This window comes from Typopeltis vanoorti, chromosome 2, assembly GCF_054136105.1.
Source record: "Typopeltis vanoorti isolate ZY-2024b chromosome 2, IOZ_Tvanoo_1.0, whole genome shotgun sequence".
NCBI lineage: Eukaryota > Metazoa > Arthropoda > Arachnida > Uropygi > Thelyphonidae > Typopeltis > Typopeltis vanoorti.
The window spans coordinates 97,144,086-97,170,106 of NC_143550.1; the positions used below are offsets into that span (position 1 = coordinate 97,144,086).

Sequence of the window (26,021 nt, forward strand, 5' to 3'; positions counted from 1 at the left end):
AACACAGTTTGTCAGCATTTACAGTTTAGCAAACTTGTAGGAATCATAAGAATATTTTATTATATACTAGACAGTTTGTTTAGTGAATTTCTTTTAGAATAGAAGTGTGCCAATAGGGACATGGCCAGTTTTTTTTTTAATTTCTTATAGTAAGAGTTGACTGTAATACTTCAAGTAGGAAATGTGTCAGGTATTTATTCATATATAAGTGCCTCAGTGAATAAGACTAATATTCAAATTAAAGGGAAAAAAGTTTCATTTATTAGAAGCAATTAAATATTTATACAAATCAAATTTGAGCTTGAAACTATAAATTATAAGACAAAGACAATAACTATGCATTGCTATGTAAATTAAAATTCAAAAATACTCATTAATACTTTCTTCCATTGCTTCTTCTAAAATTATCATTCATTTGAAATAAATGCAGGTAAGGAAACTCAAGAGCAAAATAAATGTGAATATTAAGCCACAATATTTTGATGAATTTCAAACAGCATCCTTAGAGAACACTTCTAGTTATACAAGCTTCTAACTATGAAGTAAATGAGGAAACAATTCAAAATTTTTGAGGAGTAAAAATATTCTATCATAATGCCTTTTAGGACTGGATACTGGATTTAAAGACCTGAAGCCTCTGAAGCTTTTTTTTAAGGATGCTAGTTGAAATCCTACAAAATATCAACAGCATAACAGTTATATTTATTCTCATTATTAAATGGATAAAAATGGATAAAAAGCCTTTTGGCTTTTCATTTTAATTATATTTATTCTCGTTGTGTTGTAGGTCAATACCACTGATTAAAATGAACAACCCAACACCTGTTTTTTTTTAAACATATACTTTACAATAATATTTTTTATCCCAAAGGAGAATAAGGCAATTATGATTGATGTCCTAAAGCAATAGCTTTTACTGCTTCAGGACTGCAAATATCTACACATCCTAATACAATACTTTTGATTCAAAAATATTAAATATTGTAGTTATACTGAAGAGCAAGTTCAACAACACATGCACAGAGCACATTAAAAATTGTATGCAATTTTATAACATGTCAGTTATTATAGTGTCCAACAGTATCAAAGCTATTTTTGAGTGGTGTACCAAAGCATAGTTTGTAGTTGTAAATTAAACTAAAAGATACTCACATATAGCTGTGGTTTCTCTTCATTTTTCCCACTAGCAGTATTAAAGACTTGTTACTGGGCAACCACTAGCAGACTAAATGAGCATATCTGAAACACTCTTCTGTATTAAAAACTATAACCAGAAGTGAGTTACTTTGCATTTATGGAGTTGCAATCAAACTATGTGTGTGTTCTATTTTTATTTTGAAAAGCAGACTCTTCAAAATAAAATAACTTTGCTACTATAATAATCTTAATACAATACAACAGTCTCACAAAAACCTATACTCATGAAGAACGCATTCCTTTAAAAAGGAACATCTTCCTTGCAGTGCATTTCTGTACCAGGAGAAAAATAAAAATACATTCCACTCCCAATGAAAATTCCATTATTTTAATTTTATTCAGAGGTTGCTTCAAAAATAATACAAAATAAACATTAACATGTAAAATAATTTTGTATTGTATATTTTGTATTTGTATATGCACCCCACCTTGCTGTGTCTGAGAGTGACCTGTTTTAGTTACATCAATGTTTTGCTAATTTTGTTCCTAAAAATATAATGTAGTATCACACATTTAACTTTATCTCGAGAGCAGAATATTTCCTATTTCATGATTGGCTGGGAATGATTCAGTAATCTTAATTTCTAACCATGACGTATAAAAAATGAAAAAAAAAAAAAAAGGTTTAAAAACATTATCACAAGAATTTCTGATGCATTTTAATGAAATGCAATGACTGCCTTTTCTTTTAAAAAATATAAACCTGATGTAGCAAGATAACTTTTTAATATTAAATGATTTACAACACAATTTATGGCAATGTTTTCAAAATATCATATCCCCTGAATTACTTCTTCTACCTCTTCTTTTACAAACATGTGATAACCATCACCAGGTGTAACAGTTGCAACCTGCAATAAAAAAATATAATTAAGTAATTCTGAAATGTATATTAAATACAAATTATGGTTCTTAAACAAATGGTTACAGAGTAATGAGGTTTGATTTGACATCAGTTATGTTGCTGAAATAGTGACTACTCAAAAACCATTACACCATTTGCTAATACTACTTTGAAAAGATTATTAATTTACTAATAAAAATTTTTTTAAAAAAATCATAAAATAAATTCTATGGTGGTGCTTACACCAGCATGAAGTAATGATTCAAAATTGAGAATGCTTATAAAGAGTAATCAAGCACATTTCCTTAATATTTCTCAATTACAGTTTCTCAATTATTATTTCTGAATTTCTTCTCAAGCGTATGGGCATGGCAAATCGAGATACCCAATCTTATTTCCAACAATATATAATACAATACCGTGGACTGGCTGTCCGAGTGGTTAGCATATCTGCTCTCCAGCCAAGAGGCTACAGGTTCAAATCCCACGTAGGCATGGATGTTTGTGATTGTCTTCCATCTTCATACATTCATTCACCCAAGTATAGATACACTCTCCCAATATGGACTGGTCACCATGGGAGTAGTAGATCCAAACCTCCCTCAATGGGAGAGGCCTTCACCCTGCAGTGGGTAATAAATAGGCTGTTCATCATATACAATACACTTGGTATATTATATCTGTTAGACTGGTCTTCTACTCTTCTTTCCTCTCAAACTGCAGTTTCCACTATCTACTAAACAAAGACAAGCCTAGTTGTTCTAAGGTGGTAGCCCACCACTTGGACATGTATCGTCATGCTAGTAACTTGACACAGATAGGGAAACACACATGTTACATCCTGAATGAAGATCCTTTAAAAGGAAACAATTCATTCAGGATTTAACAAGTCAGAAAAATCAGCTGAAGAAAAAAAAATTTGTATTCAAGCAGAAAAAATAAAGTACTAACTGTAAATAGAATTAGAATTACCTCCTTTTAGTAGAATTGTAATACTATGTAGAGAATTGTGTACAAATTAATGATTCCATGTAAAAGAAATATTAGGTTAAGTTTGTGTCCTATTAAGCTATCTCAAATAATGTAAATCGCCAGACAGCAAGTGTGTAACAGTGCAAAGGTCGCGTCTGAAATGCACATATCGGTCGTAACGCCGGAGGCTACAGGGTATGCGGAAAATAAAATAAGTGCACTTTCTTCAAAGACAGCACCTAACAGCAATAGGGAGTAAGGATCATCTTAAAGGCATTAAAACTAAGGGTTGTGCGAAAAAAAGGATACAGCAAAAAGAGGGCGCTAGAACATGGGATATAAGGCAATGCACGCCATATTGCGAGGCTTTTTGTTCCGGATTTCATCTCGAGGATTCTTGACCGGTGGTCAAAGAAAGGACGAGCCAGGGTTCTATGATGTTGGAGAGCGGGGCGTTTTCCTGATTATGTTGAACAAGATTCCACGCTGAGCCGTACACGAATCATCAGCTTATGCAGAAATCGTGCACAGCCAGTGGATGTCCCATCGGAAAGGAGCGGAGATAGCCCTCAGTCGCGGAAGAAAATAGTTCGAGTCTGGCAGCAGTAGAATGGACGATGTAGCCAAAAGCTAGGCGCTGAGATTGCCGATCGAAGGATGACCAGAACAACACGTGGTAGTTAATAGGCCTTCGGAAAGAACTAGGTAATGTAGAGATCTTTGTTATATGTTACGGAAGTGATAGAAGATTGAAAGTTATGTTTGATTAAGTAATGTGGACAATCCTTTAGAGAACTTGGATAAGATTTCGTATTTGAGAGAGCAAAATTCTGATGGACAAAGAATTGTCAGGAACGAATCTAATTGTATGTGACTGAAGTAATAAGTGTATTTTGTTTAGTAGATAACCTTAACTGAGAAAGCAACAAGTTGTATAGTATGTACTCTATGAATAGCATGCATGAGAGAATCTTAATTTAGTGTAATATTGTCATAGATTTCTATTGTTCTGTGTGATTAACAATTTGATCTGTCTAGGTGAACTTGATTAATTTAGAATTGTTTAATTATCTTAGCATGAGATTTAACTTAGCAAGAGATTTAGAAGTTTTAGTAATTTGATTCAATTTAGTTGTAATTGTCATTTAGTTCCAATAAACATGTTTTATTGCATATGCCTGAGTCATGCCTGAATTCGAGATATCAAATTATCACTTATAAAATTAGAACCATAGCGGGAGAAATTTTAGATATATATGTTTAATAGATCATTGGTCACGACTGCAAAGTACCGATATCTATTTAAGTGTGTGTTAGAGTGTATGCCAGTGAATCTAGGAATATTTCTCTGAACTTGAATAAAATTCCTGTTATAGGATACTAGCTGGCACAGTATAAATATAAATTTGCCAGTATCTGAAAAGGAAATATCCCTAGGTGGAATTTAGTTAAGCTAATACACAAGAAAAGATAATAGAGGTTAATGAAGTATAAAAAATAAAAAATTAGAGAGAGAAATATAATAAAATAACAAATAAATATAACACACACATTACTATCGTCTCAATGAAATCTAAACTGGATGAAAAACATGGGAAAAGACCGAAAAAAGTGGAAAAGGTTAGCAAACTTTGGAAAAAGAAAAACATGGTGAAATATGCTACATGGAACATTAGAAGTACAGCACATAAAGAAGAAAATATAGAAACTGCAGTTCTCACAGAAACAAAAGAAATGACTAATTACCATGTGAAGTAGACAAACAAATGCATGCAAATGCTAGTGTAATGATTTCAATCGATAAATCAATTAAAATAAAAATAACTCACTGTACATATTGGAATGATAGAATATTAGAAGTGTGATTAAAATTAAATAAAGCAAATTTAATAGTTATTGGAGAGCATGCTCTGAAGAAGGAAAAGAAGAAGAAAATAATGACTTTTACAAACAGTTACAAGGAATATATGAAAAAAGTAAATAAAACAGACAATATAATTATAACCAGAGATCTTAATGCGAGAATAGGAATGAAAAAAATTAATAATAATATAGAAAAATTTGGAGAACCAACAGTAAACAAAAATGGAAAATGACTCATTGATTCTATAACAATTTAAAAATAATGAACCCATTTTATAAACAAAAATATATATAGATATACATGGTGTACAAAGGACAAAAATCAATAATAGACTACTTTATAGCAAATGAAAAGATACCAAGAAATTATATACTTGGTTTAATCCTTTATTCAAGTGTAAGCAAACAAGTTCGCACCTGAACTATTTTCAGGACTGGGGCAACTTGTATATAGAAGCTTATGACTTCACATCACTTGCCTTAGTATCCCATAATGCAAAGCACATATCCTTATGGATATGTATAATGCTATGCATTATGGGAAAGGTCACTACCTACATCAGTTTTGACCTTTATTGAGGTCTCATCAGTGGGAGCCAGACCCAGAGGTGATACCAAGGTTGAAGTAATGCAGAAGTCATATTTTCATATACCAGTTGCCAAAAGGTGTCATACGTTATTATTAGAATACTCTGGATTAGAGATAGTTGTTGGAAGTTTTTCCACTTGGTTATACTATAAATTAAAGATACCAAGTCATTTTTTCATATGACTTCTGCATTACTTCAACCTTGGTATCACCTCTGGGTCTGGCTCCCACTGATGAGACCTCAATAAAGGTCAAAACTGATGTAGGTAGTGACCCTTCCCATAATGCATAGCATTATACATATCCATAAGGATATGTGCTTTGCATTATGGGATACTAAGGCAAGTGATGTGAAGTCATAAGCTTCTATATACAAGTTGCCCCAATCCAGAAAATAGTTCAGGTGCAAACTTGTCTGCTTACACTTGGATTAAGGATTAAACACGTACATAATTTCTTGGTATCTTTAATTTATAGTATAACCAAGTGGAAAAACTTCCAACAGTAGACCTCTTCCTAGATGTTACAGTCATGAGAGAGGGGTAGAAATAAATACAGATCATTGTTTAGTGCAGGCAAAATCAAGGTTTCCACCAAATTGGTTACAAAAAACTAGAGAAAGAAAATCTAATTACAAAGTAAAACTACTAAATGATTTAAGTATAAGCAATTTATACCATCAGAGGATTAATATCCATTTAGAAAAAAATACAAGAAAATGAAGACATCGAGAAAGAATAGAATAACATAAAAGAAATCATTACATCCATATATGAAAGTTTAGGAACACAAAAAATATCATAAAATTAAAAATATATATATATGAGACAATGAAATAAAAATAATAATTAAAAATAAAAAGCTAGCCTTTGAACTGATAGGCATAGAACAAGTTGGTTTCCGATGAAACTATTCAACAATAGACCAGATTTTCACATTGCACCAACTAGCAGAGCTCAGCTGGGAAGACCATAAGGAACTATATTGTTGTTTTGTGGACTTGAAACAAGCTTTTGATAGCATCAACAGAGAAATCCTTCTTAAAGTTCTACTAGAAAAAGCAATAGACAAATATATAATACAGTTTCTGATAAAATATTACTCTAAGACAGATGCAATAATTAAAAATGACACGCTCACAACAGAACCCTAAGAGATCCAAAAAAGAGTAATGCAAGGATGCCCATTATCCCCATGCCTATTCAACACATATCTAGATAAAGTTGTAAAGAAGGCAATAGACAATGAACCTGGAATCAATGTCAATGGTTTAAACATAAATAATATCAAATATGCAGATAATCTAGTCCTTATTGCAAGAGCCCCAAATGAAACAAGCTAAACGAAACCTGTAAAACATATGACATGACAATAAATATACAAAAGACAAAAGTGATGAAAATAGGGAGGAACGGAACTACCATCTCAGCCACCCTAAATGGAGAACAAATAGAACAAGTAGACAACTTCATATATCTTGGATCAAAACTAACAGAAACAATAGATGAACTCAAAACAATCAAACACGGAATTGAGATAGGATGGACCACCATGGGAAAATTACAGAAAATCTGGAAAACAAACAAGATATCTAAGCAAGCCAAAATCAAATTATATGAATCAATAATTACACCAACAGTCATCTATGGAGCAGAAGCACGAACAGTTAAGAAAAGAGAGGAGAAAAAACTGCTGGCATTTGAAATGAAAAGCTTAAAAAAAATAAATAGAACAATTAATATAATTAACGGCTATTGTAGCCTGTTTTTATTTAGGCGTGTCCCTTATTTTAATACATTGGCTAACATAACTAAAAAAGGGTATACATATATATATTTTAGGGCATTATGGGCGAATATAGAAGGCAATTATAGCAGAAAAAAAAATGTGGAAAAATTTGTACATACCTTGTTTTTGGTTTAATGATGCCTTCTAAATCCAAGCTCAACAGGAGCTTGGATTATAAAAGGAACTTTTTCGAACAGCAAGGAATAGAGAAGACTGGAAGAGAAGAGCTTTATTACCAAACGACAACTTTCGATGGTGCAGAGTGAGCACATAGTGTATTTTGGTTTGAGAAAATGAAGTCTGCAACACAAGTTCAGCGGAATTTCTGCATGCAATATGGAACGTCCTAGTAGGTGTATGATCTACATGTGGCACAAGAATTTTGTGGAAACAGGCTGTTCTGTGTGTCATCCAAGGTCAATGGGAAGGCTGCATGCTGCTGTTTTGGAAGAAGTAGGGAAAGTTTTCAGAGAATCCCTGAAAAGTCAACTCGATGGGCATGAAATTGGAAATTCTACATGCGACTGTGTGGCGTTTTTTTATTTTATTTTTTTATTTTTATGACAGTATCTACATTTAAGGCCCGACAAATTTACCCTCATACAACATTTGAAGAAAGACAATAAGAAGATTAGCCAGGATTTCTGTACAGAAATGATCGATCATAATAGGATAGAACAAAATGAGGACTTTTCGGACAAGATCGTTTTCAGTGACAATTGCACTTTTCACATAAGTGGGCAAGTAAACACACACAATTGCAGAATTTGGGGAGGCAAAAATCATTTTCTTGCTTATCCATAGATAAGCAAGAAAACAGTGTATAGATCTTTCTTTCTTTCTTTTTTTTAGTCTGCTGTTACTGGTGGTGTGTATCTGGACATGTTACAAGGTGTACCTAATATCACAATTAGATGATGATGACCACGACGGACACTTACATTTCCAAAAAGATGGAGCACCTCTTCATTACGTGAGACGTACGGTCATACCCCAACACCCATTTTCCAGACAGATGGATTAGTAGAGGGGGTGCCTGTATCATGGCCACCACATTCCCCTGACCTGATACTGTTACTGCCACCATTGCTGAAGTTATGCCAGATATGCTCTGCCATGTGTTGCAGGAAATTGATTACACTAAAGAATTACTGGAGGTAGTCATATTGAACTTTAAGTCTGTGTTGAAACTTCAAGTGTTATGCTACTTTTGCACAGTAATAAAAATTGTTCATCTATTGCAGTTTACCTTTTACTGTCATTCAAAGTTGTGTATCCCTTTTGAAACACCCTGTATTATTAGAATGTCAAAATGGATTTAGACAAGGATGCGCTATAATGGGTGCAGCTTTTTTGTTTAAAACTAGTTATAGAGAAAAGAAGGGAATTGAATTCAGAAACTCATCTTTTGTTTATAGATTATGGAAAAGCATTTGACAAAGTTAAAAGATATATTATTATTATTACGTGATACCTCCAGGGAGTCCAAAGACTCATCGAGGGGAGAGCACCTACTCTACAATTCTACCTCCACCACTCAATCCACCAACTACATGTGAACTGCAACCACACCAATAGTATCTTCACAGACAATCACAAAGATCCATGCCCACGGCAGAGCTACCCACATGGCTACATACTGTTTGATGTATTACAAAGAATAAATATACCTAATATTTTGCTATATGCAATATTGGATATAAAGAAAGATAATGAAATTAAAAAAAAAAAAAGTGTGAAAAACAATCTATAAACCAAGGAGTAAGACAGGGCCTCTGTCTCCAACACTTTTTAATATTTATATTAATTTTCATTAATACAATGGAACACCTTAAACAATCCAAGTATAGAAATTTCCCAGAACAACAAAATAAATACGCTATTATTTGCAGATGATCAGGTAATAATATCAGATAAGGAAGACAATTTAAAAAGAGCAAATTATAATTTAAACATTATAGTAGAACAATTTGGAATGAAAATATCCATAGATAAAACTAAAACAATGCCATTTTGTGGACAAACTCCAAATAGAAGTAAAATAATCATTAATAATAAAATAATAGAACAGATTAATATTTTCAATTATCTTGGATGTGAAATATCATATGAAGGAAAAAAAGACAAAATTAAAAACTATAAAATTTTTACAGATTATAGGCTTGATAAATAGAATGCTCAATCCAAATATTGTACAAAAAGAAAGACACTTGAAAATATACAATACTTTAGCAGTCTATATTATTATATGGCAGCAAAATTCGGGCAATAAACAAACAAGAATAAAAACAAGGAAGTGAGATTCATGAGAAGAACTGCAAAATGCACATTACTAGACAAAGAAAGGAATGAAGGTAATTTAAAAGAACTAAAAACAAAATCAATAAAAGAAAACTAAACAATTAGAAACAAAATTGGATAGAACATGTAAACTAAATGGCTAACACCAGATATCCTAAACAATTAATAAAATATAAACCAATTGGAAAGAAAAGGCCATATTGGAACAGGCCAATTGGTCTATATCCACTATTAGCATTATGATTATGATGAATTACACTGAAAACTCCATGATTATAGCAATGGTAGTAACCTGGACTGTGCATAGTTTATGTGCTGCATATAACTGAAGACTCAACTTATGCAATCAATTTTTTTATAGTAATAGGAGGTAATTTTGTGGCTGTGATATACATCTTGGTAGTGAGAGGTCTAAAGAACAAATAAAAACTGGTCACTAACTGGAAGAGAAGAAGTCAAGTATGTAAAGACTGGACAAGATGCCTAGGCAAATGGCAAGGAAATTGCCATTTGTCATGAAGTTTAAAAACTAAAATCTCTGTATGACCATAAAACTAAGATGTCAGCGTTAAGACCACTGCCCTACTTATTGGAAGCCTGAAGTGGATTATAAAAAGTTATATGTTTGGTCTCTAGAGCAGGGTTTCCAGACTATGTAAAAAATAAATAAAAAATTACAAAAAATATATACAACTGATAAAAATGGAAGAAAAAAAAAAAAAAAAAGAAAAAAAAAAATCCTACACCCACCCACAGTACAAATGTACTATATAGGTTTACTAATAACCTTTCACAGGTGGTAACCACGTAAAAAGTTACTGCAATGAAGAATCGGGTCATAACAGATGTTATTCAGTAAGTTAAGATAGTATTAACAATAGGATATTTAAATATTTACATGGAGAATAAAACAGACTTTAAGAGCAAACTTGCTGAATTTACTGCAAATTTTAAAATTCTACACTTTCTTAAAATTGGCAGTACAAGAAAAATTAAATGCAAATATTGGGAGTTTGGATTCAAACGAAGTAACACTAACAACAGGGATGCATTTAAGGATTTCCAAACTTTTTAAGAAATGCAGAAAATCAATTTGGATTTAATTTTCACTTTCTTAGAGCATTTCCTGTTAGTAAGTATCTATCTGGCTAATGAGCATAAGAGGCTGGCAATTTGGGATTTAACCAACTAAACTCTTTTGCATTATTATTATTAAGAGAGACCTCCATGGAGTCAGGGACTCATCAAGGGAGGACAGATATTACATGCACCAGCTATCACACATATTCTTGAATTCATTCACAATGCTTGCACACACAACATCCAATGGCAATCCATTCCAATCACACACCATCCTATGAGAAAAAAATCTAGCCCTCACCCTCTTGTCCTTTCCCCACCCTCCATAAAATGAAAAATTCCATCAGCTGAAAACCTGTATGACCTGTTCAGAAGTTTGCAAGTCTCAATACATATCACACCTCTTTCTCCTGTTTGCTAGTGTCTGCAGTCTACAAATTGGTATTCCACATCCTTATATCATTTTTAACACTCTCTCTCCACTGTATCAGAATTACATGGGAAACCAGAACTGTGCACAATAGTCCAAGTGAGGTCTTACAAAGGTCTTGTAAAAAAGGACATGCCTATCTTTACATGTGAAAGTTTGTTTCAGCATTGTAATAATCTCTTCAGTTGTATTTGCAATCTCTGCTACATGACCCCTGAACTTCAACTTGCTATCTACTAACACTCCAAGATCCAAAACCTAATCAGTTTTTTTCTGCATAATCCCACCAATACAATATGACATTGGATATCTAACCACAGCAAAGTGCATTACTCTACATTTACTGAAATCCATTTTTATATGCCCACAATTCCAGCATATTCAAATCATTCTGCGAGTACTGCATATTCAGCAGCATTCCTGATTAACCTACCTATCTTTGCATCATCCACAAACAGTTGTATGTCACCTGTCATATCCTTCTCAATATCATTAATATGCAGATTGAATAACAGTGAACCAAGCACTGATCCCTGTGGTACACCACTGCTTACCTTAAATCTTGCAGACTCACATCCCCCCTTATACCACTTTTTGATATCTATCAGTCAGCCATTCTCTTATCCATGCTAATATTTTATAATCCAAAACCATATCCTCCAATTTATGCAACAGTGCACCATGCAGTGCATTGCAAAGTAGCGATTTGCTGTCAACCCATTTCTGAATGAGCTCTAACCAATTTTTCAAAAATATTTACCACCACTCCTGAGATACTAATTTGTCAATATTTGGACACATTGGTTTTTGCAGCACAGTGGTGCAATGGAATTACCATACATTCTTTCCATTCCTGCAGAATCTTCCCTATTCTGAGATTCATATTATATAGCTTGGTCAAAGCAATAGCCAGTTCAGATGAACATTCTTTTAGCACCCATGCTGATATCCCATTAGTCCATATTGATGAATTCTTATTCAGTTTGTGCAACAGCTCTAATACCTCATACACTGAAGTTTCTTCATTCAATAAACAGGAAGCAGTGAGCTCAATGTTGCATGCACATCACGTTGATAGCTTTTAACAAAATGGGTGCTCATTAGTTAAACAACTTTTCTGCATCAGTCACCCTCATGCCATCTGAATTTAGAAGTTATTCTTTCATGACTAATATAACACTGAATTGCAGCATATTAATAGAATTCTTCTGGGTTGTCTTTAGCTGCAGAGTCAATTTCTTTTCATACTCAGACTTAACTTTCTGTACAACAATTGTGGCTCCTCTAGCCTACTGCTTATAATTTTCATAACAGACATCATCCTTATGCATGTGGTATTCCTTCCACAGCATCCTTTTCTTACGAATCTCTTGCTCAATAAGATTACACATCCGTCTGACTTCTACCCTATTTATTCTTCAAACTCTCAGGACACATTCTGATATTGCACCATTTAAGTATTTTTTAAATGCTTCCCGCATTGTCGATATTCTTCCTATCTAGCAACAAATCCCATTCCAGTGAAGTCAGTATACTCTTCAGTTGGTCATTTCCTACTTTGTAGTTCACAGCATGTAACCTTTTCTGAATGGAACATTCATAAACTGAGCCACTTCCCAAGTGAGTACTGCATGATCACTCTCACCAACCAGAGACAGAATAGTTGTCTTTAACTGAAACACCCTCTGACACCATAATCAAATTTAACACTCTTTGACCTTGAGTTCGGTCACATGCTGCTTGAGGAAGTTGCCTCGTAACAGCTCAGTAAATACAGTTTTATTCTGCTCATGAGATTTGATGCACCCAATCAATGTTTGGATAATTAAAATCCCCTATTATGATTACTCTTTTTGTGCCCATCATCATTAATTGGTGACGTGCCTTTCATCACTAGCAACCAATCCACCAGGTCTATAACAACACCTCACTATGTATTTGATGTATAGAGTCCACCTCACATCAGATTGGTTCAAACTCACTGCTACATGAAATACTGTTGCTAGTACTACAATCATAGGTCTCAACACTAACTGAATTCAAATAATCCGATATCATTAGCAGCACACCCTATCCTTGACTATCCTTCCTAAAATATTGTACCCTTTACACTCACTACTAGTTATATATTCTGCTGCATTAGTAAGACCTGATAGACAGGTCTTACTAATGCCTACAATCTGAGAGATCTCAATATAGTGACCAAAGCAACAAACTCTACCCTTTGGTTTCTGACACTCCTAGCATTCATGTACAGACATAATAATCTACTTGCATGTTCTTTTGTATACACTTATCTGCAGTCTGCTTGACACAGTTGGAAAACTTGTGAATCTCTACTCTTCTCTAGTGCCTTATACATGCAGACATCTTTACATTAACAAAATAATATGATAGTACACTGCCAGATGAGGTGATGTCTAGTTAAACAAACCAGTCTTTTCTCTATGTTTCATTCAGTGACCAGTGAAAAGTATGCTATTGGAACAATCTCAACACTAGCAGAACTTCAGACAGGTACCATCAAAGTATCAGAAAAGAAGTGAAAGTGATAGAATTATGGAAGTAATTATTAGATCAGCATATTTCGTGTTACAAAGCTAAAACCATAAAAATAAGTGAAATTCTTCTAAATAATAACTATAAGATATAAGTTTGCAGGATTCCCTGACCAAATTGCAGTAATAAATTTGGTATGAAAATCAGCATTAAAAAGACAAAGACAATGAAAATAAGCAAGAACACTGAAAACATCAACTGCATCCTGAATGAAGAACCTATAAAACAAGTAAAACATTTCAGCTATTTAGGCATATGTTTTAGTTAAGATGGCAAATTAAATTTGGAAATAGACAACAAAATTAGCAGAGCTGGCATGGTAGGAAGTCAACTGAATAAATTTATATGGAATAAGGGAGAGATTAGTCAAAACACTAAACTAGCTGTATAAGACAGTGTTCAAACCAATCTTAACTTATGGGTCTGAGAGCTGGGTTAGAAATAAAACTCCTGATCAAAGGCAGGAAACCAGAGATATGAGAAACCTCAGAAAGATTAGGAGACTGAACAGATCGCATCAATGGCAAGATCATATTAAAAACAAGGATATTAGGAAAGAACTTGACATTGTTAACAATAGGAATGTGTTAACAGAGCCAATATCAGGTGGTATGGCCACTTAAACAGAATGGGAGAAGAAAGATTAGCTAACAGGATGGCAGGAAAAAGACCCAGAGAAAGACCAAGATGTAGGTGGATTAATACAGTAGCCGTAGAAGGCAGAAATATAAGATCTGATAATATTGGAATGTTAACAGATAAGAGGTTAATCTGGAGGAAAACTGTTGATAGGAAGTTTGCAATGATGCAACTTTTCACATAGTACTATCATAAGATCGTGTTCACCCTCTGATAGTATATATTAGGAATTTGATGATGATGGTGAGATGTTATATTTCAGCAATAATGATCAAGGAAAGGAAGGAATAGCTATCGTATTCAACACTAAACATCTTGAATGATAGGCAGTTTCAAGAGTGATGATTTAAGCAAACACCAAAATGAGTAAACGGATAATGAGACTTATTTGTGCAGCAGTCACATAGGGTCTAGACCAAGGAAGACGTGGAGAAATTTTTTGATTCAGAGAAGCAACTGACATATAAAGAAGTCCTCATTGAACATCTAAATAGCAGAGTAGGAAATGAATATCAGACACAGAAATGTTTTGGGAAAATTTGGAGAAAAGAGTACCAAGCTAACAATAATGGTAAGTGCCTGCTGAATTTCTATTTAGGACATGGACTACTCAATACTAATACCATGTTTCAACATAATGACGCGTACATATTCATATGGAAAGAAGGCAGAAGAAACAAGAAAATCTCACTGACTGTTATTATTGATAATATTTTCCTGCTGAATAAGAATACAGAAGAGATCATTTAGTTTTGAAGAGAATAAAAATGAATATCACACAAAGAAAAATATCTACAAAAACTTTCCCGATATGAGCTGCAGGATGAAAGTTACAAATATTATTCAAAAATTAGAACCAAGCCTTGGAGATTCCATGACAAACTCTGCAGAAAACAGTGACTGATTTAGCCATTGGAGGTAGTATGTGATGAAATTATTTGCAAGACACAAAAATCCAAACTCCAAACTAAAAAGTTACCTGAAAAGAAGAAAGCATATCACAAGTTCTTAGAGAAAGGAACTAAGTATAAGACTTACCAATTCTCTTAGATTACGTTTTCTTTTTTACTTGTAAGTAAAGATATGCTCTAAGAGAACATACAGAGAAAAAGGTACCTAAGCTATTTGTAAAATAGCTAAACAAAAGTCATGGGAAAGACTTTAGTAAATTATAAAAGAAAATTGTGAAGACAGAAAACTGTTCTGGAGGTTGTTAACAAAACTTGGTACTAGGAGTACATATCAATACTTGAAAAATAAAAAGCTCAGAAACTTGAAATGTGGAAAAGCAGTTAGAATGCATTTTCTTCTTCTTCTCTAGCCTCTTTCCAATCCACTGCTGGATATATATACCTCCTGGTTAACTTTCTAGTTTCTGTTTTTTGCCAATTTCCACCATCTCATGTCAAATCTTTGTAGATCATTTCTCCATCTTCTTCACTGACAAACTTTCCTTCTTGTGGTATCCACTCGGTGCTTAATTTTTGCCCATCTTTTGTCTGGCAGTCTACTAATATGGCCAGCCCAGTTCCACTTACATGCTTTACAACACTTCACCCCAGTGATCTCTCTAATTATAGCATTTCTTATTCTAGCCTTTTTTTTGTTATGTGAAACAATCTTCTCTCCAAGGGACTTTGGGCTACATGCAACCTATCTTTTTGTTTTTTAGTTGCTGCCCATATCTCACTTCCATGGGTAAACACTAAAATAATGCATATATTAAAGAGCTCTCATTTTTAAACATCTGGGCAAATCTCCTAAGAAGTTATAGGTCTCTATAAAACTCACTACATATTTTCATTAATTCTTTTCTATTGTATTGTACTATTCCTTTTTTATTTTTCAATTTTGGAACATTTTTTTTAACTTCCATAACCATTGTTTGATAATTTACATGTTATCTAACCAGAAGTACTCAATAAAAGTTTTAGTGGTCACACTGCATAATTCAGAAAGTCTGGTCAGGTCAAATTACAATGACTGCAGTAGAGCATCAATAAAAAGGGAAATAAAACAATGTGAGAATTGCAGATGAATTTCCATACTGAATATTTCAGTTGAGATTATGCAAGCATACATGAGATGAAGCTAAAAAAGTGATACTTTGGAAAGACCAACCTGGTTTCAGGAAAACAGGAGATGTAAGAATCAGATTTTTACTTTAGGATAAACATTTTAGAAATCATGAGAATATAACAAGGATTTGTAAATTTTGTAAATGTGAAACGAGTTCAAGGGAAAAGTTGCTCAAATTTTTACATTGTATAAATAATTGTATTAATAAATATTACATTACACAAAATATGTAATTTATATTTAACTAAGTGAGTAAACAGAATTCAAGGAAGGAAGGTTTAATGTAAAATGGTGTAAGCCAATCTCCACAGTTATTCATCTATATGGATCACATAATGAAGGTAAGTGGCATTAAACCTGATACCAAATTGGAAATCTTAACCTCAGCTCTTTATGCAAAAGATCATATTATTATTAATTATTAAGAGACTTGCAGGGAGTCAGGGACTCATCAAGGGACCCATACTATCCATGCCAGCTGTCATACCTGTTCTTGAATTCATTCATACTACTTGCACACACAACTCTATGAGAAAAATCTAGCTCCCACGATAGCAATCATTCTCAACTTCCAAAGATGCCCTCACGTCCTTTCTCCATCCTCCATAAAATGAAAAATTCCATCTATTGAAATCATATCAGTCCTCTTCTTAATCTTATTCTCTTAAATAAATCCAGTAAAAGTTTGAAGGATTCCTTAGCTATGTATAATAAATACCGTAACAAACTGGACATTGAAAATCAGCAATAAAATGACTAAAACTATAAAACAGGCAGGTACATGAAAAATGTGAACTGCATTCTAATTGAAAAAACTACAGTATTCCAATAAAATATTTCAGATATTTTGGTTTTTAAGGGAAGTTGGAAAATGTAGAATAAATCAAACTGAAGATTGAAATATAAGATATTACAATAATGAAATCATGACAAATAACAGATTCATTTGGAGGAAAACTGTTGATAAGATGATAATAATAATATAACCTTAATCATGTAGTACTATCATAGTGTCTTGTACATCCATTGAGGGTGGTGCCTATTAGGAATTTAATGATGATAATGCTGATGAAAAACTAATCTGATATGGTGGGGAGTCAACTGAATAAATTTATATAGATTGACAGAAATTAACCAAAACACTAAACTAGTAGTATACAAGAAAGCATTCAAACCAATTTTAGCTTATGGATCTAAAAGCTGGGTTAGAAATAAAAGAGCTGATCAATGATTACAGATGGCAGTCTGGAGATATAAGAATTTTAAGAAAAGCCTGGAACATTAGCTGAAAGCATCAATGGCCAATGGCAGAATCATATTAAAAATAAATATATTAGAAATGTGTGGGTGGAGCTAGGTAGTATGATTGCTTAAAAGAATGACAGAGAGAAAGGTTAGTAAAACAGGTGTATGATGGCAAGAAAAAGAACCAGACAGATCCAGTTGGATTGACGCAGTTAGAAGCACCTGAGAAGAATGAAGTATAAGATCTGACAATATCGAAATCATGATAAATAACAGACTAATTTCTAGGAAAAACTATTCATAGAAAGCAATAATAATGCCAACTTATCATGTCTTGCTGAGCCTCTGTAGCTCAGTCAGTATAGATAGACGCCCTTTGGTTGGAAAGACCTAGGTTCGATTCCCATCCATGATGTGAGGAACCTTTATCTGGTCTCTTCCAAATAAAGGTGAGTTAGTCGGTCTCATACAGAGGTAGAGGGTTTTTTCAACCGGGAACGAACTCGGGTTTTTTGTTCCTCAGAATAGGCAAACCAGCCTGTGAACATACCATATCTACAGTCATAAAATACATACTTAATCCCTCATTAGGAGGGCTCAACCAGTCCTAAGAGATGGTGGAGGATAGGGGAAACCCCACATGAATAAATCATGTATTGCTATCACAATATCTTGTATGCACCTTAGTTTCTTTATGAATACAGATTCAAAGCTAACATAAGCAATAGTACGATGGTGACTTTGAAGGCACTAGTAGAAGCAATAGTAAAAGAATTTGATAATCACTGTTCTGGTTAGTTGAGTATTTTATGACCAAAACAACTAAAGACATGAGGCCAATGAAAAAGTGAAGTTTCTTGACACCTCAACATGAAACTGGCTAATTCACCTTCAGATGTAAAGTCCTTCTGACAGTTCCTCAAAAATAACTATTTGTAATTCTATGTGTAGATTAAGGAAAACCAAAAGAAGAAGGAATTTGTTGATATAACATCAGGTGTCTAACAAGGTTGGAAAGACAGAATTTTTTTTAAAAAAAAAACTTTTGTTAAGAGATTAAAATGTGAGGCTTAATTAAACCACTATTTTATTTTATTATTATTTTTTTATGAACAATCTGAAGATTAAGAATCATCTCATTCGATTAGAAATTTGCAAGGATTACAGATTCATATGTTATGGTCATAATACAAAATGGAAAACATAAAATGAAAAATGAATTAGCATATTATTATTTATCATAGCCTGTTCCTGTAAATGGGGCTCCAGTGATTACTGCCATCTAGAACTTTAGGTGGTAGATGCCTAATCAGAGATTACCACCTTCCTTTTAGAAATTATGGACTTTACAACCATGTTATAAATAACTATTTTAATTTCCTGATGTTTCGATCTTCATATTAAGGTCATCATCTGGAGTATATACAAATATAAAAGGACAGGCTGAGTTACATTTCACACACAATGCTAAAGAAACAATGATTTGATCACTGGTTATTCTACTGGCATATGGCATAATGACTGTAGATAATCCAGAATCCTAAATCTAATATAACAATTGTAATGTTAAAAATAGGACATCATTGTTACTGTAAGAAAACTATCTATAAGAAAGAATGTTTCTCCCATGTGATCTTAAATAGAATTTAGCTTTGATGTAGTTTCTAAATAATTAATTAATTTGTAATTTTATCTGTATTTTTTTTTCATTAGAGGTTATGCTAGTAGAATAACCAGTGATCAAATCATTGTTTCTTTAGCTTACTGTCGGAAATGTAACTCAGCTTGTCCTTGTATATTTGTATGCACTCCAGATGATGACTTTAATATGAAGGTCGAAACGTCACGAAATTAAAATAGTTATTTATAACATGGTTGTAAGTCCATAATTTCTAAAATGAATGCTGATCACCGTACAACACTTAAAAAAAGATGACCACCCTGATTACTGAAAGTCCAAAGTGATTTGACCTACACAGCAGGGTCTCTGGTTTTGATTCTTGCCCCACTCTTTTTCTTATATGTGGTATAGATGAAAAAGGCATGAAACCACAATGTAGAGACTCTGAACCAACTCAACTGAGGACATACAGGATTGAACCTGACAGCACATTAGGCTTTTGTGACCAGCTAGCAAATAATACTACTGCAATTTCTTTCCAGTTCATGCATGGATAGTGCCAAACTACAGTTATGAAAAGAGCCATTGTTAAGGTCATATAACAGAAAGAAGACTGAATACCCTCGGTGCAGTGGGTCAACATGTCTGCATGCTTTTCACTTCCACTTAATGGCTTATTTCTAACTAATAACTTTCAACACACAAACATTCATTTCAACCTAGACATTGGAATTTCATTGGGGAGGGGAAAGGAAAGTATTTCATTTCAATATGTGGCCAGAACACAATGTGTACTACCACGTACAGACATCTATTATTTCTAAGAGATCCCTGATTGTATCCATAACAAATACTGTCCACATTAATTTTCTGAACTACACTCTTTGTGATTCCCCTCACTACATGGATGAGATCTGTGAAGTGGATTTATCAGTCTGGAATCTCATGCAGAGAATGCAAACTTTCAAATACCTCCTATTTTTATTTCCTTGCCCTATTCACATGCATTCACCTGATGAATATCTCTCTTCAAATTCTGGTAAGCATGACTTTTTTTTTTTTTTTTTTGGACTTTCCTTAAAACAGATCTTCCTAATCTGATTATATCCCAGCTAAATGAACAACATAACTTTAGAAAGAAAATTTTGATTACATCAAAACTCATGCAGTTTCTCCTCAGTTCTCTTATATCCATAAGATCTATGTAGCATTAAATATATCTTCAGACATATTAATTACAAAGTTGTCTTTACAACCAACCAGGATTCCCAGCTAAATGAACAACAAAACTTTAGAAAGAATATTTGATTTTTTCTAATTTTATTTTTGATTACTACAATGTTTACAGCTTTGACTGATAACCTGACTGCGATTCTGTATACGGTGGATCAACTATTAAATCACTACAGCTATGGTCCCAATTGGATCAACTATTAGATCATTATAGCTATGGTCCCAATTATACCAACACTAGAGATTGCAATATCCCGAGAGAGAGATAATACTAATAACTGTCATTGCATCATATGCAATACAACAAAAACCACATACCCAAAAACAGAAAATTTTCTTGGTTTTCAAAATGATTAAATAAAACTACATATACATATGAGTACATATCAGAAACCACGGCAATAAGAACCAATCTTAAGGCCAAAAATATCCACAGACATCTGTTAACTGGCAATTAAATCTAATGAAATTCGGCTCTAAATTTACAACCAAATAGAATACACCATGATCTTGGGTGTCATCTATGTACTCACTCACTCACCCTTCATAAATTCTTATTCTGAATATATATAAATATATATAGAGAAAACTGCCTGATTGAAATGGCAGCACACTGTAAAGATAGTCTTTCTCACTATACATTATTTTTTGAACCTTGTTCGCCAACATCTGCCCTGGAAATACTAGTCACCCATGTGGAATTCTAATCATTTATTACAAATCATGTGATTTTATTTAACCTTATATTCTACCATAACCAATTTTCTAAATATTGCTATGTAGGCCAGACAGGAAAGTTGAGGAGATCTGCATGTCTGAACACAGACATCATAAAAAGAAGACGGCATAAATCAGGTTTGACAACCCATACAACTACTACAGGCCATCAAGTAGTTTGTGATAACCAAAAAAGCGTATACTTATCATCACTGTTTTACAAAGAAAGTTCAAGGAAGCCCTGTGACAGTGTAACAAAACCAAGATTTAATCCTACACCAAGATTGGTTTGCTTTCATTAAAAACCTAAATGCTGCATACTTAGGATATGAAATGTGCAATGCTACAGAATAAGGATGCGGCAAAGCAAGATTTGGCCGAGCACCGAATACAGGCAACCCTCGTATAACGTGGATGTTAGGTTCCACAAAAATGCGACATTATATAAATCGCATAATGAGAGACGCAGACCACATAGAAAAAGTAGGGTTACGTTCAGAAATTGTTTTTTTTTTTTAAGATTATATAAACAATGACAATTCCAACAAAAATATATTTTTATTTAATTCAGGTAATCATGTAAGATAAGAAAACAAACTATAAAACATATGCATAGTATAAACTTATAAATTGTATGTAAGCTTCATTGCACATAATACATAAATCTTTTAGGCAAAATAAAATAAAGTGCATATTTTAATCGTTTTCACTCTCTTCAAAACTAACATTTCGTACATGCTCTTTCTTTACGAGTGGCCGGATGTGGTCATCACTTGAAATCTCTTGGACATCATTAGTATAATTCTCACTGCATACTTCGGCTGGTTTAGTTATCAAGAAGTCAGTAATAAGAGCTTGCTTATCACTATGCTGCAATTTTTATTAAGTTCATAATATGGAGCTAAATAAATATCCAATTGTCTCATGAATTTTCCGTTGTGCTCCATTGAGAGATCATTATCCATTAAATAACTTTCTTGCCAAGTCCAATCTTTCTGCTAATTTCTTTAAAATGAATTCCTTAATGGATTCATCACAATCAGAATCTTTGGCAGAACTTTCCATGCCATTTGGTTCGATGTCATCTATTAATTGTACCAGTTCCTCCTCATTTAAATCTATTTCCCCATCAATTAATTCACTATTGAAGAGATTGGAACACTTATGAAGAAGTTTGCGAAAGTTGAGTCTCATGTGCTGATCGAAACCGAATGTAATCTTCAGTCTTGTTCAATTGTTATCTTGGCAGTTTACAGTGGGTGGGTTTATCCCTATTAACAAATGCATAACTGAATGCAAATCGAATAACTGTTGTAATAGATATGGTATGAAGGTCAGCAATAAAAAGACAAAGACAATGAAAATAGGTAGAATTGTTGAAAATGTCAACTGTGTTGTGAATGGAGAACCTGTGGAACAAGTAAAATATTTCAGCTACTTAGACACGATTTTTAGTGAAGATGGTATATTAAATACAGAATCAACAAAGTTGGTATGGTAGGAAGTCAATTGAATAAATTCATATGGAATAAGAGAGAAATTAGTCGGAACACTAAATTAGCTGCATACAAGACAGTGTTCAAACCAGTTTTAACTTATGGATCTGAGAGCTGGATCAGAAGTAAAACACCGAAGAGTAGAGACCGCAGATATGAGAGTCCTGAGAAAGATCAGAGGCGTGAACAAATGGCATCAATGGCAATATCATATTAAAAATGAGGATATTAGGAAAGAGCTTGACATTGTCAGCATCCAGGAATGTGTTAGCAGAGCTAATCTCAGGTGGTATGGTCACTTAAACGGAATGGGTGAGGAAAGATTAGCAAAACTAGTGTTCTCTGCCAGGTTGGCAGGAAAACGACCCAGGGGAAGACCAAGATATAGGTGGATTGATATGGTACAGTGTGCCTTAGATGATAGAAATATAAGATCTGATAATGTTGGAGTCTTGACAAGTAACAGACTGATTTGGAGGAAAATTGTAGATAGGAAGTTAGTAATGATGTAAATATTTCATGTAGTACTATCATATCCTGTACACCCCTTGAGGATACACGGCAGGAATTTGATGATGATGAAGAACAAATGCATATATCGCAAAAGTGCACTAAGGGGCCATTACTATAAAAATATTTTTTTACATAAAAAAGCATTATATATTGTATGTAACTCACCAGAAAATAAAGTGCTTAGCTTGAGATTAACACACTTGTGATTTTTAATATGCTTTCATGGCAGAAAACGAAGACAATTTTCAACAATAAATACTTTATACGGTAAACAAATAACCAGCGGAAACCTCAACAGAAATCAGAGTGCAATACTAAACAGTTTGTGGAAAAACCTGATCCTCTCTCTAAATCCATCTGAACTACAGCTAGCCAGTAATCACATTACACATTTACAACAAACACACATGCATAATAATGAATAAGAACAATAAGTTCCTTTCAGTCTCTGTCACGCGAATGTGTAACCTTAGCTACTAATTTGTTAATAACGTTTTTATGTTCCTTTCAATTTGCATTTACTAGTTTTTATGTCTTTCCGTAAACGCCTTGAAAAAGCTAAACAGTTTGCTGGCAAAACTGGTTGGCTATAATGTAAGATATTTGTAAATGGTCAGTACTAAATAAGTTTGTATTTTTAAAAAAAAATCTTGCCGATAGTGTCGCCATTTATGGTTGAGGCTGAGAACTTTTCAGACCATCCATGTATATAAAGTTTTCAAAACTTTTAAAGTTTATATACCAAACCAATTCTGTTTCAGAAAATTGTATTTTTCATAAATGAATAGAGGTCAGTGCTTAAAGAGTAATTATCAAAGAAGAATTATAAATATATAAATAAATATACTCATTTATATAAATGAATTTAAACACCTAAATGTATTCAGGCATTGCAAAATGAACAGAAAAAGGCAAACCACTTCTGTATATATTTTGCAAAGAAAATCTTATTAACAGAGGCTTAAGTTATTGTGATAACGTACTGGAAGATAGGACACCCAGGTTGGAAAGCATAGAAATGGCTAATGAGAAAGAGAAGAGAGGAACTTTCAATGAAGTTAACAAGAATGATGAAGCTGGATCATAGTCTTCTGAAAGTTCAACTTCTGATACAGTTAATCTCAGAAGAAGATGTCTCCACTTTACTGATTTATATAAATAAGGAAAACTGTAACTTGTAAAGAAAGAAATGAGACGAACTCGAGTCAAGATTTTAGGAATCAGTAAACAGATGGACAGGAATGGGTCAGTTTAATACTGATGATTTCATGATGTATTATTCTGGACATGGAAACCTTCGAAGAAATGGGGTAGCATTCATAGTTAAAAGAGAATACAGAAAATACATTTTGGTTTGCAACCCAGTGTCTGAGAGAATAATCCTAATCAGAATACAGACATATCCAATGAATGTTACACTCATACAGGTGTATGCACTCACTACAGATTCAAGTGAAGATGAGGTTGAAGTATTTTACAGCAGATTGCAATAAGTAGTATAAAGTATTGATAAAACATATTTTCTCTTGATATTTGGTGATTTGAATGCAAAGGTGGGAGATAAATAAGAATGAGACATCACTGGTAAATTTGATTTAGGACTGAGGAATGAAGCAGGAGAAAGGATTTTGTAGTTTTGTTGCAGTCAGCATAAAAGTCCATGTGTACACATGGACTTCACCAAATTGTGAATATAGAAATTGGATATTGTTGCCAGCAGAAGTTGAATTAGTGCTATTCAAGAAACTAAAACACTCCCTGATGCAGACTTTGGGATATGAATTATTATATGAATTTATATTATATTATATGATCTTAATAAAGATATATTACAGATCATGAATTATTGATAGCTGAAGTTAAATTGAAATGAAGGGCTAAGAATAAACAAAAGGACAGTATCAGATTTGATTTAAATCATATAAATGAAGTATTTAAAATAGAAGTCAGAAAAATATTTAAAAGTTTGGAGAAAACAGGAAGAGAATCAAAACTGTGGGAAGAAACAAATGTACAATAATAAAAGCAACGTACAATGTACAATAATAAAAGATATGTACTGTGGATTGCATTCTCCAATATTTTCTTACCAGTGTTTTCTCACACCTTATCTCATTTAACAAAATAATTACTCCAGACATTCAGAATATTCTTATCTTCAGTTTTTATATCACCTTTATTACTTTTGATTCCTTTCGCAAAATCTTTTCTCCATTACTAAGCTTCTTCTGCAGCACCATATCATTTTCCACAAGCAAGTTTCAATGGCCTATCACAAACAATTCACTTGGCTTCATCGGTACCTAATTACTCCCCCCCCCCACCTCCATGTGGCGCATCTGTTCGTGGTGGAGGTCCCCTCAACCAGTGATGATACTGGCCCTTTTCATCCTTCCTTTGCTTTTCTTCCCATATTCTTTGCTCTACTTCTCCTGAGTCTTTATCACTATCCTTTTTCCAGACCACCATCACTGGGATCAAATGCCCTGCAGCTGTGTGGTGCAACCTGTGGACATCCAGAAAGGGGGATCCTGGTAGTCTGAGGCCAGGATCAATTGGTTAGTGGGCTTGCCTGCAAGAGTCAACAGTGTTGCAGTAAGTCTCTCACCCCCATGGTCCAGGGTTGGAATTCTAGGCTTGCTGTAGTGCTGGTATGGCATCCAGGGTAGCCCTGGCATTCCACTCCTGAGCTCAGTCATTGCTTGCCAGGCATTGGGCATCCATGTGTAGCTCCGTGGTGGGTGGGGAGCTTTGGCGCCAAACCCAAAACTGGCTCCTTGAGCATAAATCCTTCATCCTCAAACATTTCAGGAGTCCAAACAAAGTACCGATACCATAGATACAGCATATGGAAA

The 26,021-nt window shown here is 33.6% G+C and overlaps 1 protein-coding gene across 2 annotated transcripts in view; it reads right to left on the minus strand.

Moving 5' to 3' along the window:
* Positions 1 to 238: 238 nt before the first annotated feature.
* Positions 239 to 26,021, minus strand: part of Prosalpha5 (proteasome alpha5 subunit) — a 159,980-nt gene continuing 134,197 nt past the window's right edge. For both annotated transcript variants that reach the window (XM_090406961.1, XM_090406967.1), the window contains exon 9: positions 239 to 2,048. In XM_090406961.1, the coding sequence (XP_090263087.1) occupies positions 1,971 to 2,048 (78 nt within the window). In that variant the 3' untranslated portion in view covers positions 239 to 1,970. The remainder of the gene's footprint in view (positions 2,049 to 26,021) is intronic.